Source organism: Malurus melanocephalus, unplaced genomic scaffold (genome assembly GCF_030028575.1).
Source record: "Malurus melanocephalus ecotype Western Australia unplaced genomic scaffold, MMel_1.1 scaffold_99, whole genome shotgun sequence".
In the NCBI taxonomy this organism is placed as follows: domain Eukaryota; kingdom Metazoa; phylum Chordata; class Aves; order Passeriformes; family Maluridae; genus Malurus; species Malurus melanocephalus.
The window spans coordinates 1006962-1026016 of NW_026623331.1; the positions used below are offsets into that span (position 1 = coordinate 1006962).

Consider the following 19055-nt stretch of genomic DNA (forward strand, 5'->3'; position numbering starts at 1 on the left):
WTTTGCTTTMAATGGATCCTTCTTGTTTTCTCCTCTTTGAAATTCAATTTGCAATAGGCAGCAAGCTGACACAGAAGATACATATTGTAAATGAAGTTAACAGAGTGTGGACATCTCAGCTGGCAGAGATCAGCCCGTGTTTAACCAGTGTAGATGGATRTAACCAGGTAAATCCTGCAAGCTCTGCTGGCAGTGTGCCTACCCCTGGCACACCAGCTATACTCCAGACTTCTCAGTACATTGTTCATTTTTCAATCTGCACATTTCAGTGTGTTTGTGTTTATGCCACTCCTACCTGCTCATTGCAGAACCAGACAGCCACAGCAGCAGATCAGAAGCTTTGTAGGACTTTGATACCTCCACTAATATCACTATGGCAAGTACTTAAGGCTGTGTTATCACAATATCCTATTTTGGGTGGGGGAAGTACTTTGTTTGCACAACCCCATAAAGCTTCAGGGCAAAAGATGTAAATTCACCAGACATCAGGTTATCCCTCCCCAAAAATACACTTTCCACTGGTGACATGGTTCAGTCACTTCTTATAGTCACAAGCAGGGAATTTTGAGTTGAAGTGATCTTAAAAGAAAGGAGCAGCTCAAGGATGATGCAAACCTTAGTTGAATAATACTGTTAACTTGAGAATTTTCTCATCTGTTTGGGTGTAGTTTAACTTCATTTAGTCTGAAATCAATCGATACACTGACAAGCTGAACGCATTACTATTCAGAAAAAACACACTTTTATCGATCAGAGAAACCACTTGTACATTTCTTGCCAACCTGAGAACTCAAACCCAGAAAGGAGCTTTTTAAAACACCAGGCTTACACTCTGCAGAGAGAAAAAATATCAGCCTAACAGGAGTGGTTTTCACATCTGCCCTTGTAACTGAGGAGAGCTTATCCTTGGGATCGAGCCCTCAAAATTTTACAGAGAAATAAAAATCTTTCTTTCATAGGGAATCATAAAATGATTTAAGTTGGAAAAGACCTCTAAGATCATCGAGTCCAACCATTTAGCTAACACTGCCAAATCCATCACCAAACCATGTCCCTAAGTGCCATGTTTACAGATCTCCTGAATATCTCCAGGGACGGTGACTCAACCCCTTCCTGAGCAGACTCTTCCAATGGCAGACAATCCTTCCGGTGCACAAATGTTTCCCAATATTCCATCTAAACCTCCCCTGGTGCTACTTGAGGCYATTTCCTCTTGTCCTTATGCTTGTTACTCAGCAGAAGAGACCAACCCCCACCTGGCTACAATCTGCTTGCAGAGAGCAACAAGGTCACCTCTGAGCCTTCTCTTCTCCAGGCTTTCCCCCCCAAATCTCTTATCCAGGACAATTCTAATTCCCTCAGATATTCCTCATCAGACTTCAGTTCCAGACCTTCCACCAGCTTTGTTGCCCTTCTCTGGGCATGCTCCAGCACCTCAATGCCCTTCTTTTAGCAAAAATTTGGGGAATCAAATTCTTTTCTTGGCATATAATTTGCCCATGAAAGCCACACACYAGTATTAATGGGAACTCTGCATATTTAGCACATCTTCAAACCAAGATGGTACATAAAATAGTAAGTTATTGATTTTCTTCTGAATCTTCTAAAAATGCTAAAATATTTTTTTTCTGCACCATTCCAAAACATGTCCYTAATTTTTCCTCTTCTGGCCACTTCTAGCTCGACTCCATCATTAAAAATCATCAGTGGCCTTTTCTCACACTAAGATTTTCACTTCCAAGCACTGATAGCACCTATCTTGGTGCGCTCCAAAGATGCCTCCCCGAAAGCAGATCAAAGCAAATCCACAAAAGAAAGAGCTGCMAATAAAGAAAAGAGGAATATTGCACCTTCTGATGCCATACACACTCTTGTGTATMTTCAAACATAATTTCCTACGTAATTTGGAACATCAGTCCCTCACATGCTATCATGTAAAGGCAGAGTACTCAACAGTAGCAGTTCAAGAGAAAGTCTGCAAGAAGGTAACATCATTTTTTGGTTACAAAAAGGTCAGAACATATTCTGAAGTCCAACATTGGGACCTTTTTTAACCCAAACTCTGAAAGTGCTTTTCTGTTCTACACCAAGGCAGAGGCAACTTCTTTTCATTTCAAAAATTCATGACTAAGTTAAAGTGCCATATTCATACTGAACAAATTTTGTCATGAAATGAAGAATCATGTCATTTACAAAAAAAAAATGCAGACAGTTAGCTTGAGATTAAATTTAAAGTGAATAACACAGTAATTTAAAATTAATTTTAAAAAATTACTAAAAAGAAAAAAAGGACTTCAGGAATTATGCATGAGAGTTTTCACATATTGTAGCTAAATGGTATGAGGCGCGTATTTCCTCTCCTTGAGAAAATGTTGCTGTCTGTTGCTAAAAACCTGTGAATGGATATCCTCACAGCCAAATGGCTGAGAATTTTGAAGCCATTTTCTTTTCATTTTCTTAATACATGGAGGAAGTAATATAAAAGGTTTAGGGACGTTGTGAGAATTTCAGCTTCTTGGCAGTAGAAATCATCCATTCTCCYACCTTGACCTCTAGGTGGCACAACAGAACCTGAACTTAGCAGGCCTTTGCTCATTTTTCAGGTTATGTTATGCCCTCCCCCTCAGCCTCCTCAAATCACCAATTTCAACATCCCAAAACACACATCTATTAATCTGTATTAAATAAAACACCAAAATAAGTGCTAAAGTAACAGCTAGRCAGCTCAATTTCACTGCTTTTAACCGTGCATTGAGAGATAAATAATTGATTCTCCACAGTACACCTAATTTCTTTTCACCTTCAACTTACAAAAGTTAAAGGGAACAGATTTACTAGAAATAAAACTAATGTTCACATACAGTTCAATGTGAGGATTACTAAACATTAAACATACATACCATAAAAACCAATTTGCAATCATAACTCAGCAGAAAAAAAACAGTGATGAACAAAGTACATCCATTACTTCATCTTATTTTAGATTCCAGTATTTAGAAAATTAAAGGGCCAGTGAAAGCACAGCCAAACAATATTTGCTGCAGAAGTAACTACAAATGCTGGGTTTTTACTTAAGTGAGGTAGCTATTGGTATGAAGATAAGACCAACATGTTCTWTGTGATTCTATGTGACCAGAGAGAATTTTTATGTCAACAGCCTAATATTCACAGTACATTTATTGCCCCAGCAGCCYTCTGCACACAAGAATGACACCACTAAAGCATTTTGCAGCAGCTAAGACTCTWTGACATTGGACATCAGAGTATTTATTTTTCTCTACAAAAAACCCAAAGTGCATTTGCACAGTTGTCCTTGGATCAATGTTGCCATCTATTTCYTTTATTTCCTGTCTTAGCCAAATCATTCACAATCTGAGAAACGCTCTGAGCAAAGCCAAAAATCACCTTCCCCTCCTAACCTGCTCCAGCTCTCAGTCTGTAATTTCCCAGTCAGGATTTTCATCACTCTACCATTCAAAACTATTCCATCTGAAATGCTTTGACTGTCCCAAGACTGAACAAGAAGATATGTGTAAAATCTGTGAAAGCATTTTGTGGAAGATCATTTGCACCAACATGTGATAACAGAGCATCACACTCATCACGTGCCCACGATGAAATAGAAAAAGAATTTTTCTCACCTGGCATAGAAATCTTTAGGTGGAACAACCTCCTGAAAGAACTGTAGCTGGTACAGATAAAGCCCAATCAAGTGTCCCGCACTGAAGATGGCCATTAATACACACAGACAGCTGAATATCAGCGGATCAAATGCTTGGCAACAGGACCACCATGTGCACAGGCCCAAAAACACGAAGAAATACACAGCTGAGGTCAAAGATGGCACCATCATACCTGTAAAAATGAAAATATAGAGTTTTGGAGCAGCATGGGAAATATCAGCATTTGTTAAAACTTAATTTTGACAAGAGGTGTATTGAAAAATTTAATGCAATTTGTTTTCTGCTAATTGTTACAATTAGCTCTAAAAACTGCTACTAACTTTATAAGAGAAGGATATTTTCACCTTTTTTAATTTGTTCAATTCACTTATGCCATATCTTAGCACTTAGAACRCAATCACTCTCCAAACTTTCCTCAGATAGAATCTTTGCTATGTAAAGGCGTTTTTATAAAGCATGGAGAAAAACAGAAAGGTGGCTGCAAGGGCAGTCAATACTGTCTGAGACCATGAATTTTGTATGTACAAATGTATGAATTTTGAGTACAAGATTCTAAAATGGCATGATGATGAAAATGGATGAACAGTGAAAAGCCTTCTCATACAGATACTGTTATTAGTTATTAAAACAAAACAAACCCTGATTTATACATCAAAAGTACGAAATTTACAGAAAATCTACAGAGTAATGAGTAAATGTTAGATTTTTAAAAATTGCTAACTCCTAGATACAGGTAATTTACATATGACAAAGACTCTGCCATCACACACACGTATATTGCTTTTGCTTTTGCACATATAGCTGAGTATGTCACTTGTAAAAATGTCTAAGTGGTGAAGGGGACTCGATGCTCTGCTGGTAGCCTGCGAAAGTAAGTTAGGAAGCAGGAAAGACATTAATGTCTGAGTGGCAACTCTGAGAAAATGATGTAAGGGCTTGCAGCCAGCAGAGCAGCCCAGCAGATTCTCTGAAGCAGAAGCACTGGAGCCAGCAGGGGTGCCTGCCTACACTWWTTTTTRAGGTTTTTAACAAGTACCTGTCCARGAGCCACCTTCCTCAGGACAGACCTGCAGGCTCCTGGTGGCCCATGGCTCCAGTGTGCCTGCTTGATGTGACTTTGGAGCAGTCCCTGGGGGAGCTGAGTCCAGGCACTGTAAGCACTCGTACCCACAGCCTGAGTTTCACCATCACATCTTTCACATCATATTTTAGGCTTTAACCTGTGCTGCTGCAAAACTTCGCCCAGCAATTTCTGCCTCAAGCCTGTAACTATTTCCTTTCTTCTTACAAAGAGATACTTTGTTGTTATTTAAACACTTTTGGAGAAGGAGAAACCATGATATCCTAAAATAAGCTATTTATTATGGCCAATTACTCTGGCTATGAAAAATACAAAATTTATTTCTGGTCTGAAAATGCCTAGGTTTACTGCTTAACTGTTGGCTCCTATTATCAGTTGTACTAGATGAGATACCTTAAAAATGGRAGGGCTTTGCACCTTYGTYAGCTCTTTYGGGCTGCMGTSAAACCTCCCTTCATCTTTTCAGCAYTGTAAGTAAGGAAGTATTTAACTTATTAAGCTCAAGGTCTCTCTCTGGAATACAGGCTTCTCAGACCTCAAGTCCTTTTTTACACRCTACTCTGAACACCTCCTGGTTCTTGGCTCGTGCTGGAGCTCCACAGGCAAGCTGCCCATCACCACTCAGGAGAAATTGCCCCCTGTCACTGGTGCATGAATCCTTCTGCTTCACCCTCCCTGGATGATGCTCACCCATGCAGAATGGCATCCGGCTTTCTGGTTTTCTATATCTGGGCGTTTTTTTTTTAGTGAAATCTCTCTTCCCTGATGTCAAGGCCTATGGTGGGTCACATTTTTTTTTCTCTTTTTAGATTTATTACTTTCCATCTGGCTACATGTAAGRTTGTTAAGCAATCTTACCTTAATGAAAGAGACTGACTTATTAAAAGGGCCATACCTGACCAATCCTCATAAGTACCAAACGTTTTTTGTACAGTTGTACTGTTTTTTTATACTTCATATACTGATAATTTATATTTTAAGTATACAGTTGTACTGATATTTTATATGTAATCCCTCCATTCAAACATGATAGCTGGCAGACAAATGCTAATTTGCAATTCCATGACCTAATTTTCAATTCAGTAGTTACAACGTACAGTGATTTTGTACACTTCCATTCTGGCTGTAGCTGATTATGTGGTATTAAATCAAATGTCTTATAAAAAGGAAGGCTATGTAACATCAAAACAGCTACTCTTACCAACTAAATAAAAAACCATGAGGAAGTCTGCTTATCACTCTCTTTACACACTACTTGGTCAACCAAATAATAGTTTCTATTTTTTTTAAGACTATGTGAACACACCTTTTTACACTTGGAAATGATGGAACCACATCTATTAATTCACTTATATATATATATATATATATATATATATATTTATATATACACCATATAGTCATTTATAATGTGCCCCCATTCACCATTTGGTTATAAGAGCAACTGTGAAAATCATAAATGGAACAGGGGCCACACAGTATCAGTACAAAAAAAATTAAGCAACTCAGCATATTCCAATAYCTGCCAAAGAGTTAATTTAATAAAATCAGCAGCAATTTCTTTTCCCTTAAAAATTTCCATTGTTACTCTCACAGGTGCCAAAGTGCTGAAAACTCATTTGTTAAACGCATAAACTAATGGGCTCCKGAGGAAATTTTTCAAATACACCAACCTGCTGAACCAAGTAAAATTGTAACAACAACTTTTCCAGTGGTGATTATCATRTTGCCAATAAATTCCCTCAGTTTGGATGCTATGGAGGCAATTCTACGCAGCAGTTTTAATTTCATGGTTTCCTCAAATTCTGCTTCTCCACAGTCTTCGTCATCCAGATCTTCTTCGTACATCAAAGCATCATCTGGCTCTAATTTTTCTCTTACAGCCTAAAGGAGAAGGAAGGAAAGAAAAATAGAATGCAAAAAACAGAGACAYGGAGACGCAAAGGAATTTGAAATTAAAAACCACGCATATATTATTTAACAATGAAGTCTTCTTACACCCTTTGACTATGCCAAGTAGTGAGAGCTAGGAAAGATGTACTAAAGCTAGAGATATACTGATGGCTCTCACTTCAGATCTGTCTCAAAATAAAAGGATGTTAAGGGTGGTCTCTGGGAAAAGCTGCAGTCCTCCCACATGTGCACAACAGGCTGCTTGCTCATTTCCATAWGAAATTTGGTTTGATTTGTTCAGCATTCTTAGAAAGATAAACATCTTGCTATCTAATATCTTTTAAACTCCTCTTTGCCTCAAAGGCTTCAGTTGTAAGCTCCAGCAAGCACAAGCCCTGGTTGATATTGCTCAATAAATCTCACTTTCCAAACCCTTTTCTCATAAACCCTTTCTCTAACTTGAAATGCGAAACCTAGAATTGGGCAAGCAGGAGTGATCTGGAACAGAACAACAAGGGCTGAAATGAATGGACAGATAACCCATTCGTGACTAAAGGGCAGTTTGGGAGAGAAAAAATACATTAAGCACAGGTTTGGGGAGAGAATGAGGCACATTGAGAACAACTGATGGTGAAAAAAAGGTGAAAATGTGAGCAAGAGAGGAGTAGTGAAAGCTTGAATGATCTAYAACAATTTAGCAGGGCTAATGAAACCGCTGATTTAGAGCTACACAATGGAAAAAGGAAAAGAGGGAAACGTGGAAAGGCCCATCATACTCAAGCAGTTTGTTAGGATTTGGCACTGGCCTTCACCATCAAGTCTCCATTGTATCTTGGAGACCAGAAGACATACACAGCTATCRAGTGATGCAGACTAAACTATCAAGMCACGGTGAGAATCTGCAAGWTTAGCAAGAGGCCCACACAAAGATACAGTTTATGGAAAAATTAGTCATTCACGGAAATGTAGGGGCATATTAAAAAAAAAAATTGGGAGTTTTGAGCCAGGTTCTCATTTGGTGTAATATAGAATAGCATTTTTGGCACTAATTTAAACTTGTATTAGCTAACACTAGTTCTGGCCAAACCATATCTCTCTGTGTAAAAGTAAAATAGAGAGATTATTGGTATTTTTCATCAAAATAGYGGTTTTATATTTATTGGTGACCTTTGGCAGAAAAAATTCCACACTGGCAGATAAGATTGCAGTAGGAACAGATGAGCTCTCAGCCTACTTAACCAAATTCTTCTGTGCCATTACATTATGTGGATTCCCAAAAGAAACACACTCCCTGTAGACTCCTTCATTTCGCCTCTAAACTTGTTGCCAGCTTTCTCCTCTTACTTCAGACCACTAACATTGTTGTGAATGTCCAGGAAAACAAACAAACAAGAAAAAAAAAAAAAAAAAACAAACAAACTTGCCTATTCTCAAGAGTCTCTATGTTACAGACCATGAAATACATAAGAAATATAGCAGGTCTGATCTGAGAAATTACTTTTCTCTTGGACTTATTGAACTGTTTCACCAGCAATACACATTTTACATGGGGTATAGTAGAATTTCAATTGCTTTCTTGCTGTCACCATGCACCTATGTAGCTCTCAACATACAAATTACTAGCTCCTTATGCAAAATAACAGAGATGGCAGCTCAAACATGCAGTCTTCACATTTCAAGCCATGCAGCACAAAGAGGCATCCTGTCTGTGCATCACTGCTGCTCATATCTGAGCTCCTGTCTCAAGGATAAGAAACGTTAAATATTCACAAACAGTGCTGACATTAGGCTGAGCAATACATTCATTCTGCCCTAACTTCTGCCAGAGCTGTTTCAATGAGAAAGTTAAACAAAGGGCAAAGGTTATGATCGTTTTTGCTTGTGTCACAAATATTAGGTTAACCTGCTCTTCATCTAGTCCTTTTGGGTCCAATCCTGCTTCTCCTGGACTGGTTCTCGTGCTCTGTGCCTTCAGTTTAACATGACYAGTGAAGAGTGAAACCTTCAATAGTGCCCATAACCCAAAGAAAGAGGATGAGTGAGACTGATGGACACTTRCAGGTTGTGAAATGGCATTTACTAAACATGGATCTATGTGAAAGAGACCCTTGTTTCCTCAGTTTGTGCCTTCAGGCAGCTGAAGACAATACACATTAAAATATACACACACTTAAAAAATGTATAGGAATCACTTCAAAATAAATAAGTTACTTCATGGAAGGCTATCAGGATTCATCGCTCTTTGAATGCTAGGTTGAACACGAAGACAGGATCAAAGTATTTATTACAGCTTAAAATTGMTGATATAGGAATGAATTATACATAGGGAGGAACAGGAAATAAGATTCACAAAAGAAAATAATAAAATATTTTYCAAACAGAAAATGTTCTTGTGGAGAAAATAAAAATAATCAAAATAWTTTAAAGTATAAATTGGAGAAAAACACACAACACTTTCAAGCAATCAATTAAAAAAGAGGACACAGAAGAAAAGAAACCACACAAAAACATCCCAGTGAAAGGTGGGACTTAATATTCTTTCCCGTCTCTCATCCCTACCTGCCTTCCTAACCTCAGGTGCCAAACACCCAAATTCACCATGATCTCCTCAAAATGGATCTTTGGATTTTCTGTCATAACTAGGACCATAATTTTTTAACTTTACCAGGTTATTTACTCTTCTTCATTGATCTAAAGAACCTTAAGGCTATGTTTTGCCTTGAGAGTTCAGCATTAATAATCTAGCACTGACACGTATGATACAGTACACCCAGGGAGAAGCATTATGGAAGAGGATATTTCATTGGACCAGGATATAACTGAAGCTGAGAAGGAGATAATGGTCCAAAGTGTTGACAGACTGAGGCTTACACATTTTAAAAACAGCTAAAAGCTTGGCAGACAATGAATTACCAAAAAAAGTTCACTGTCCTTGGTTTTCAACTTTTATTTAGATATGAAAATATGAATCCCAAGTTCAACAAGAAAGTTAGGACGTCACAAACATTCACAGGGAATGCAGAACAACCTTCTTCTGGTGCTCCTGAGGTCATTGRGTGTTGGAAAGAAAACTTCAGCATTCTGAACTTCAGGAAATRCCAAACTGATTTCCCAAGTTTTCCTTCTAAAACTGCAAAAGTCTGTTGGGAGTTGGAGTTCTTCAACTGCTCTCCTCAGTTTAAGACAAGCTTGCAACTGGGATCACCACCACCAACCATAATATGGAGTCCCAGAAGCTTTTTCAGAACAGACACATGTCAGTTTGCRACTTTTCAGCACAGCTGGAACTATCTATGATATGGCTGTGCAAGGATGGTCTGGTTTCATGACACAGTTGATGGTTATTTCAGCAGAGACTAYGACAGTTATCCAACTCTAGGTATGATTTTCTTTTCTTTTTTAAAAAAATACAAATGTATCTGCTTTTAATTCCATATCCAACTTGAAAGGTTGTGCTCTTTTGCTGAAATAGATGGAAGGCCATGCTCCCAGTGCATGTTGAAAAGACAAACTTTGGATTCCCCCACTCCCATATTCACYGCCCTCTAACTGGATTATCTGGGCTGGCTTTCCATTTTCTCACACTGAGCTCTTCACATTGCAGAAGGCAGGCAAACAGTGAATAGTTTTCACATCCAACATGGTGATAATGTGCTTGTTGTTTTAACACTTTCTGATGATTAAAAAGCCATACAAGTACACGCTCATCACAAAACACCATTACTCCAGTCAGACCGCTTTGCAAAGCTCTTTTTTACTATGTGGATTAGTCTAAAGCTACAAACCCATACTACATAGGCTACAGTTAGAAAAATACTTTTACTTCCATAATAAATTACCTATTATGCAATTACAGGATCCCTGTGGATGCTGATTAAATCAAATAAAYTTCTTCATTCAAGGAGTATAGAGCATTTGTGAAGCCATAAACATGTGTTTCCRTGACCCTTGCTCTGCAGAGCAGGGCCCCAGGACTTTTTATAAACAAACTAAATGCAGTTTAGGTTTTTCAGCAATCATGTGGAAGTCCCRGGAGTATTTATTGTACAACACTTTTTTAAACTGCCAAATTGAGATAGAGAACAGGCAAGGAAACAGTACGGCTCCTGTGGCAGCTATGGCAGCTACTATCGTGGCCAGGGCCAGAATGTCCATTAGCTACTTTGGGGGCTGCTTTTTCAACATCCAATTTTTAAATGTTTCATCTGGTACAGTATAAACAGTACTGCATAGAGATATCCTCTAGTCCCAGAGATGTATTTACTAACAGGAAGCCTTAACTCTAACCTAAATCCCATTTTTTTCTTCTTTCTTACTTTGTACCTACTTTTAATAGTATTGTGTCTGTAAACAYAAATTTGCTCATTTGTTGACTTTCTGATTCGAGATGGGACACAAATGAAACCTTTCAAAAATTCAAATAATGATAGCAACAAAATTTAATTAGCCAGAATTATTACAACTAAGGAGATGCAAGTCTCATAAGTCCCATCCCTGTGAATACATTGCATTAATTATTGGGACATCTCAAGCATGCACTGCTAAGCCCACAATAGTCAGTTCCTATGGGGGTTCAGGTGTTGTGTCTTTCCACTTGGCTCATAAATGCTGTAAAAATATCTTATTTGCAGTATTTTGACATTTCCTCCCAGCCAGCACCAGGAAACAAACAGAGATCAGTGAGAAAAAGCAAGCTAAGCCTGAGAAAAACATGCAGCTATGCAAGGTTCACCAAGCCTTACCCAAACACCTACAGSTACACAGGGTTGTTAGGAGGACAGAGTCATACATTGTGGTACACAGTGTTATTTATTGCTGGTGATACCAGAGATGAACTTTCATGACCTACATTAACCAGAATGTGCATGGTTTGGCTYGCAGAAAAGGCAGCTGTGCCCACTTTGCAAGGGGACGAGAACGAGCAAGGCACAGCCCAAGCCTCATGGTCTGATCTCCTGGCAATATTACACTTTCCCAGCTGGAGCAACCCAGACCTCAGCACTGCCTTCTGACCCCTGCTGCTCATAGCCACCCCAGATTCTTTCAGTGAGCTGGACTGTCTTGCTTGTTTTTGTGCCCTGGGACTCAGGGTCACAGTATCCTGGTGACACTGCCACCGTAAAATTGTGATTCTCTCATGGTATCACCACCTAGAATTACTTCTTTACCTCTAATCAGAGATTATATTTTTATTCCATACCTGCGATAGAGTAGCATGGATACACTTTATTAGACATCTTTTATAAGTCTACTCAAGCCATTACTATGGCCAAGTTTCTAGACTTCCTGCTCATTTCAAAAAGCCCCTGCAATGAATGGCATGGTTTAGGAATGATCTGAGATAAGCTCTTTGATTCAATTATGCCAGCAGAACAATAGAAATAGACTCTTTCTCTCTCACACTTAGTTCATCTGCCTCCATAGTCACTTGGCTACTGCATTCAACCTACCATACCATGACTGAGTTCCTACTTGTGAGTTTGCTCTAAAGACCCTCCTTCTCCCCTTAAAAAAATCTTCTACCTTTACCTTTAAATATGAGAGAGTTGCAGCAGGAAGAAGAATTAGTTACCTACCTGCTTCTAGAAGCAGCACACACGTAAGTGCATATAGAAAAAGTAGTCAAAATAACACGTGTTCCTTAGACAGGCCCAGCTGTGAGCACTAAAGCTGGAAAATAACTTTAACTGCTACTTCTTTTACCATCAAAGGAACTGCAAGCCCTTAATGTGATATAAATGATCGTAGTTTTAACCTGCAGTCAATACTAAACCATGTTAAGGCAATCATTTATTGAATTTTCAATTTTGCAAGAAAGCGTAGAACTCCACTGTTGTTCTGAAAGCATCAGCATGTGAGAAGTGCATGTCCTTGCTTTTCCTACCACAGAACAGATTCAARCATTTCCACAGAAACAATTGCCACATGTTATTGAACTTGATTCCTTACAGAAATGGGGCTGCTTAGCAAGGGTATCTTCTTTAGGGTCATCTTGTGTGAGGTACATGGAGCCTACAGAAAGCCAGAGGGGAACACCATGCTACCCACACATGGGGGTGTGCATGGAGAGGGGGCTGCAGGCTGCAAGCTGGGATAGAAAAAAAAAACTGCGTGACTTCAGGGGAAGACCCCATTAAATGAGCTGCGCTAATCAAGTGTGAGACTGTAATGAACATTTTTTAGGTGTGACATTAATGAGATAGATGCAACTTGGAATTTAMGCAGTTTATTTTGATAATTTCCATTACTCAACTGAGTAATATTTGAAGTATTGGCTCAGCTCACACCAAAGTGATCTGGGTACTTCTCCAGTACAACCCTGAAGAACCTCAGATTACTGGGATGAACAGGAGAATGGGACGTCAAATCTACAAGAGGATCCAAAGTTACTTGTCTTCTTTTGTCTTGCAGAATAAACTTTAAAAAAATGTAGGGTTTTTCCTCCCAAACTATCAAGGAAATTAATTCTAGAGAAGGAAACAGTGTAGTGAAGCAAAAGAGCAGAAGAACTAAAAGGGTTATAATGCAGCTATGAGTATATCTAAATTAGATGTTTTCYAACCCTTGGAAAAGCAAAATGACAGAACAGGGTCATTTCTGAAACAAGGGAATGAAGGAAAATTGCCCTGTTTTAAAGATGGTGCTTTCTACCTTCCAGAGGGAATTGTGTGATACAGCTGCCTGCAGTAAGAGCAGACTAAATTCYGCGAGCCAAGAGATTCCTTCTCGTACTGTGTTATTCATCACTCAGCTGTCCAAGGCCATAAGAGCCCAGGATTTTCATCTCCTGGTTAATAACTCTGTATTTCAAAATTTGGAATGGAGAACTGTTAGTAGCTCCTCCCAGTGAGGAGCTGCCACAAGAAGAATTGCTTCTCCSCAGAACAGGAGAGGTGCACACCGAAGTTTCCTGACAGCCTTTGGTTACACACAGCGCACTGCACTATGTAACATCATGTAGCTGCAGCCCGCTCTTGCATAATTACAGATTTCTGCTAAGACTTATCCAAAGACATGTGCATCAAACCAAGGAGTTAATGTAACTTGTAAACTTTTGACCCTTGTTAAGATGAGATGCATTAGAGTTGTTACTGAGGGAGGCAGCTGTGTAAGGTCTGGCAAACTTCACCACTACAAACATCACAAGCAAAGAGATAAGGGAGCCTCATCTACTCATTTTAAGCCACAGAAATAAAGGTATTAAATCCTGTTTATACCATGTTCAAAGCACACAAAGAGCAAGTGGGTTTGACCAGTTCTTCAGAGGTCAGAAACAGAGAAATATTTATAAGCAATTAGATAAAGTAAGCTAGGGCTGTGCTAAATATGGATGACAATGGGAAGAAAATAAAAGAGAAATAAAAGAGGTGTCATCAGGAAACTCAAAGAAGCCAAAACATACCAACCCTCTCTAAAAAGTTCTTTTCCACAATATTTCCCACAATAGCAATAATTTTCTATCTCAGAATATCAGCAAATATTGAAGAAGTTGCATATGGGAAGTCATTTAGAGAAATCAGGGCCAAAGCATCCCATAAGACACAAACAAAAAGCAATAAATCTAAGGAGAAATATACCCATCACAGGCTTAAAAAAATGGGATGGTCATGTAGACAGGGCCATGGGCGGCAACGTAAACTGCTCAAAGGAGATTGCATCTGAAGGCAGAAAAAATGGCAAAGTCCTAGCAACTGCAAAGAATGTGACATCAGAGCTGTTCTCTAAGGTGAAGTAATTACCGATATTACGCAGGACATTCAGGTAGGTGATTTGCTGGTAGACTTGCTCAACCCTTAAATCTCTGAACCTAATAATGTCATAATATTATCATTTAAATCAACAATAAGACCTTGCCTGAAATGCTGAGGAGCTGATAATCTCTGTAGCTTGAAAGAATATTGCACAACTATAGTTTGTTCAGAAAAAAAAGTAATTAAAATGATGAAAGAAATGTTAGAAAAACCCAGAGATTGTTTACCTTTAAAAGGACAAACATGGAAGATAATAAATAAATACTATTGATTTCCCTTATACTATCTCACTACAGTTTATAACATGTAAAACAAGCGACCTTCCATAAAATTAAAGAGTGTTAAATTCWAAATAAAATCAAAGAGCACTTATTAAACTGTGGAAGTCCTTGCTTCATGACGCCACTGAAGCCAAAAAATTAATGAGGTTTTAAAAGACTCTGTGTAATTATATGTTTAACAAGATTATTCAGAGTAGCTATGATTATAAACAACTTTTTTTGGAAAGGATTTGAAACCACATGTTTTACAATTGAACTCATTCTCACACTAGAGATCGGGATAAACTCTAATGTTGTGATGGGGAGAAAAAGRGTATTCTCTTATTTGCTATTGTCCTTTTCCAGCAGGAACCAGCTACTTTCAAGATAAGGATTCTGGTCTAAATGGTAATTTCTAACCTAGGAAGTCCTTGGACAAGAGCAGTTCTTAGAGCCTGTCTGTTCTGTCCTGTAGGGAATGTTACTCCAGTTACACGTGGAGACCTGGACCAAGTGAGAGCTCTCAATGCACTACGAGCTCAGTGCAGGTGTAGGACAAACAGCCCTGTCACTGTTTAGAAGGACAAAGACACGAAAATGAGCATTTTTACTGCTCCTATGTGACAAGGGACACAAGAGCCAAGGGACAGATGAAGTAACAGACCTGAGGACACAAACCAAGTTTGTGGCCTAAGTGAGAACCAATGCTGGTCCTCCTTATTCCAGCCCAGTATCTTGACTCCAGGCCAAGCTCTCCTCAGATACTTCTCCAACCTTAGTTTATTTTAAAACAATTTCCTATTTCTCCATTTTTTTCCCTTTTGAGGTCCCAAACAAATCTCGGACTTCTGCAGAAAAGAGGAGGGGTGAAAGCTTTGGGATCAAAACTTTRTCCCCCAGATTATGGGACAAAGTACAGACCTATGGTCCTATTTGCTTTCTAGGAGATCATGCATGAGAAAGAAGCTTGAACAGGCAAGGCAGCAAGTGCCTTGGGAGGAAGTTGCATTGAAGAATAAAACAGTTTTTTTTCAGTTAAGATCAACACCTCTTCTAAAGTTTGAAGTTGCGCAATTGCAGAAGGATTTTCCTTCCTGCCACTGTCACTTAAAACATTAGGCCATTCATCCACAGCCTCAAGAAAAAGCTACTTCCTTTCTAATGCCTATCAGACTGTATATACTGTATCTGCATTTTGGCACATAAACCACCATCTGCTCCAAATCAAAAATGCCGTACTTTCAGCTGCAGCTGGGAGTTAACTGCTCTTTCTTATTTTCTTCCACCTTCTACACCTTGTGACTGGCATTGTGCTTTTCAGCATTTGTAGCCCAGGCCTGTCTCCAGCTGAATTCACCTGCTTTAAATTTTCTGAGCCCTAATAAAAAGGGGCTGCAGACACRTTTGCTCCAAGTGTGCAACCATTTAGGGGTGGTAATGAGTTGGACTGCAGCCTGGTATCTGGCAGACCTTCCTACTCCATGACTCACTGTTAATTAAAACCACACTCTTTGCTTATTCCTGGGATAGCGTTACTTACAAATAATTGAGAGTCTCCCTCCCTGCCTTAGAGCCTCCTCCCCCCAGTTCTGCTCTGTAGAATAAACTTTTCTGACAGATCTGTTTCCCTTAAAGCTGGATGCAGCGTAATGGAGAAAGACATCCATTTTTCAACAAATCCTTGTTGCTCTTAATTTGGATTCTGATACTTTTGCTTGTTTTGAATCACATCTAGACCCACAAGCAATCTGATCCATCGTACTCAATGGCTGGTTTCTGGAGGCTACTGCCACACTGAAAYACAGCACAGAAACTGCTGCCCAACTGAAGGCCATTTAACTGCAGGCCCGTATATCAACTGAAATGTGAGGGACTCACACAGACCTTTGAAAAGGTCAATTTTAGCAGTATTAAACCAATTATTGAACAGGTTTTCCTGTATAGAAAGGTTGGAAGGAGCAGATAGATTAACCTTTCTCTTTTAATTAAGTCTAATTTGATAGTATTTCACTCTTCCCCCAAAGCAAAGAGGTCTGGGAATCATCCAATGTAAATAATTTAATGCAAGAAGGTACTGCTGCAAGACACTGCTTTGGCTTGGAAGAGCTGAATTCTTAATTTATAGAACCATCTGTGACTAGGCATCTATCAACCTGAAAAGTTACCTCTCTGATGGCTCTGCTAAGCCTGTTTAAATCAAATGATGCATTCTTAACAAAATCTTCTACCACGAATCTGATGACTGGTGGCAAGAACTCTCAGCAGCAGCTCTTCAACTTTAGAATTGGCTACAGAATCGGTCTAACAAACCAGGACTATCTCCCTTGGAGGTACAGTACCAAGCTCAGCTTTTTTCCTGAAGTGTCTTTTTGCAGGACAGTTGTTGCTGCAACTTATTTAGTGTTTTTTGTTTCAGTGGATTGACAACATCAGTAACGAGCTGCACCAACGCAGAGCCACAGGCATCAGTCAGCTCAGATGGAATTCAAAAAACTGGTCACTTACTGAGTCTTCCCTTTTCCAGTATACTCTACCAAGGAAGAATTGAAAATTACATGAAACCTACACASTTTGGACTCATTTTAGATCATGCCAATATCCTCCCAAATCCAGACACTCAGTGGCCTACTCTGCATATGCATTAGGTTCCTTACAGTCAGTCCTGCCAAACACATATTCCTACCAGATTCAGCTGCTTCTGCCTCTTCCTCCTAACTAGCAGAAATTATTCCAGGTTGTTATGTGTAGATAGCTAGAAAGAGAAAACTGAAGTTTGGAAAAACGTGTTTGATTGGTATTTGATTTTCCTCTCTCCATTTCACTCAATCTTTAAAAAGCCAGCAGATTATTCTGATGCAGATTCATAATTTCAGCTGCAAAGAGCAGCATTCCTTAAAGAATTTAGGATCTCCTCACATAACAGAAAATATTATCCTTTTCCTAAAAGAATGCCTGTGATAGAGCTCTGGGTGTCACTAAATCTAAACACAGCTGCTATGTTCACTAAATATTCTGCAATATATGCATTTTATGGAATTAAAGTAACATTTTCTGCATTTTAATGTGAAGAAGTAAAATATATTTACACATATTTCTATTTGCCCAGTATTCNTTTTTTTTTTTTTTTTTTTTTTTTTTTTTTTTTGCAGTCAGTTTTCTTCTCTTTCTCTTTCTTCCCTTGTGGAATAGTTTTGCCTTGGCATTGAGGTAGCCAGTCCAGGACCTGCCCAACACAACGCTACACTCTGTGCTATGTAATTAATGTTTGTTAGCTCAGTTTTCTCCTTGCACTGTAGGGAAATGACTACTGAACCCAGCCTGGAGGCCAGCAGCCACCCACCCCAAAACACTGAGCTCCCTTTGACCCTGACTCCAGGCTCAGGCTCACCTCTGAACCAAAGAAAAAGTGAATCTCTATACATCATCATCTGGTTTCAGAAGAAACCAAAGCAAGCCTCGTCTTTCTTTTGGGTTTCTGCTGTCAGATTACTCCTGTTTTGTGCTTGTGAATACTTTCTWTTTAGAAGATCAAGAGCACCAGAGAAGTCTGTTAGAGCTCACTTTGGTAAAATAAAACTCTTAAAAGAGGAGAGCTGCAGATAAACCATGCTAATAAGCCACACTTCTTTTCCTTTCTGGGTAYAGCCCAAGGTTCTAGCCTGCTGCTAAATCCATTTTGCACAGCTTCAACGATAAAGCAGATTTAAAGCTGATAAAACCAGGTTCCAGGAGACACAAAACTCTGCATATGCACATCAAACCAAAACCTGCATCTCCTCCAACATGCAGTTAAAAAGCTCCAACCTTCAGGCAATCCTCAGCTGCCAGGAGAGCCCATAAGAATTCCAACTGCAACTGACTATAAAGCACAGTCCTGATATTGATCTCTCATGTGCTAGAAACTTGACCAGCTTCTGGCACTGCCACAATCCAGACAACATGGCAACATGCAGAGAGGCCTCTTTTTACTCTATACAGGGGCACCAAAATGGGCAACTGATCCTCCTAAGTATTTCACTCACTTCAAGTTCCATTTCTATTTGAAAAGAGCAAGTTGAAATTGCGTCCACTAAAAATGGTGTTTTGAGAGTAAAGAAGAAAACATTCTACCCATATGTAAAAGAAGACAGAAAATGAGCCCCAAGGCATGCTAGACAGTCTGACAAAAAACATGTTAAGATTAGTAGYAGGAATTTCTCTGCACCCTGGGCTGAATTCCCACTGTGGCTTTTTATATTATAGAATTGTTTTCCTCTTTCTGTGGATTTTTCCRCATTTGGTATCTCTGCTACTCTTCTCCCCATGAGTAAAATACACAGCAAACACATCAACACTTCCAGCTAAGTCATCATCCCTAATCATTCTCAATCTCACTCAGTATGACCAC

General features: G+C 39.1%; 1 protein-coding gene across 2 annotated transcripts in view; it reads right to left on the bottom strand.

The window, feature by feature from the left end:
• The window catches only part of PIEZO2 (piezo type mechanosensitive ion channel component 2), a 284493-nt gene that overhangs the window by 108183 nt on the left and 157255 nt on the right, over positions 1 to 19055 (bottom strand). For both annotated transcript variants that reach the window (XM_057368929.1, XM_057368928.1), the window contains exons 6-7: positions 6438 to 6648; positions 3642 to 3855 (exon numbers count right to left, since the gene is read on the bottom strand). In XM_057368929.1, coding sequence (XP_057224912.1) covers positions 3642 to 3855; positions 6438 to 6648 — 425 coding nt within the window. The remainder of the gene's footprint in view (positions 1 to 3641; positions 3856 to 6437; positions 6649 to 19055) is intronic.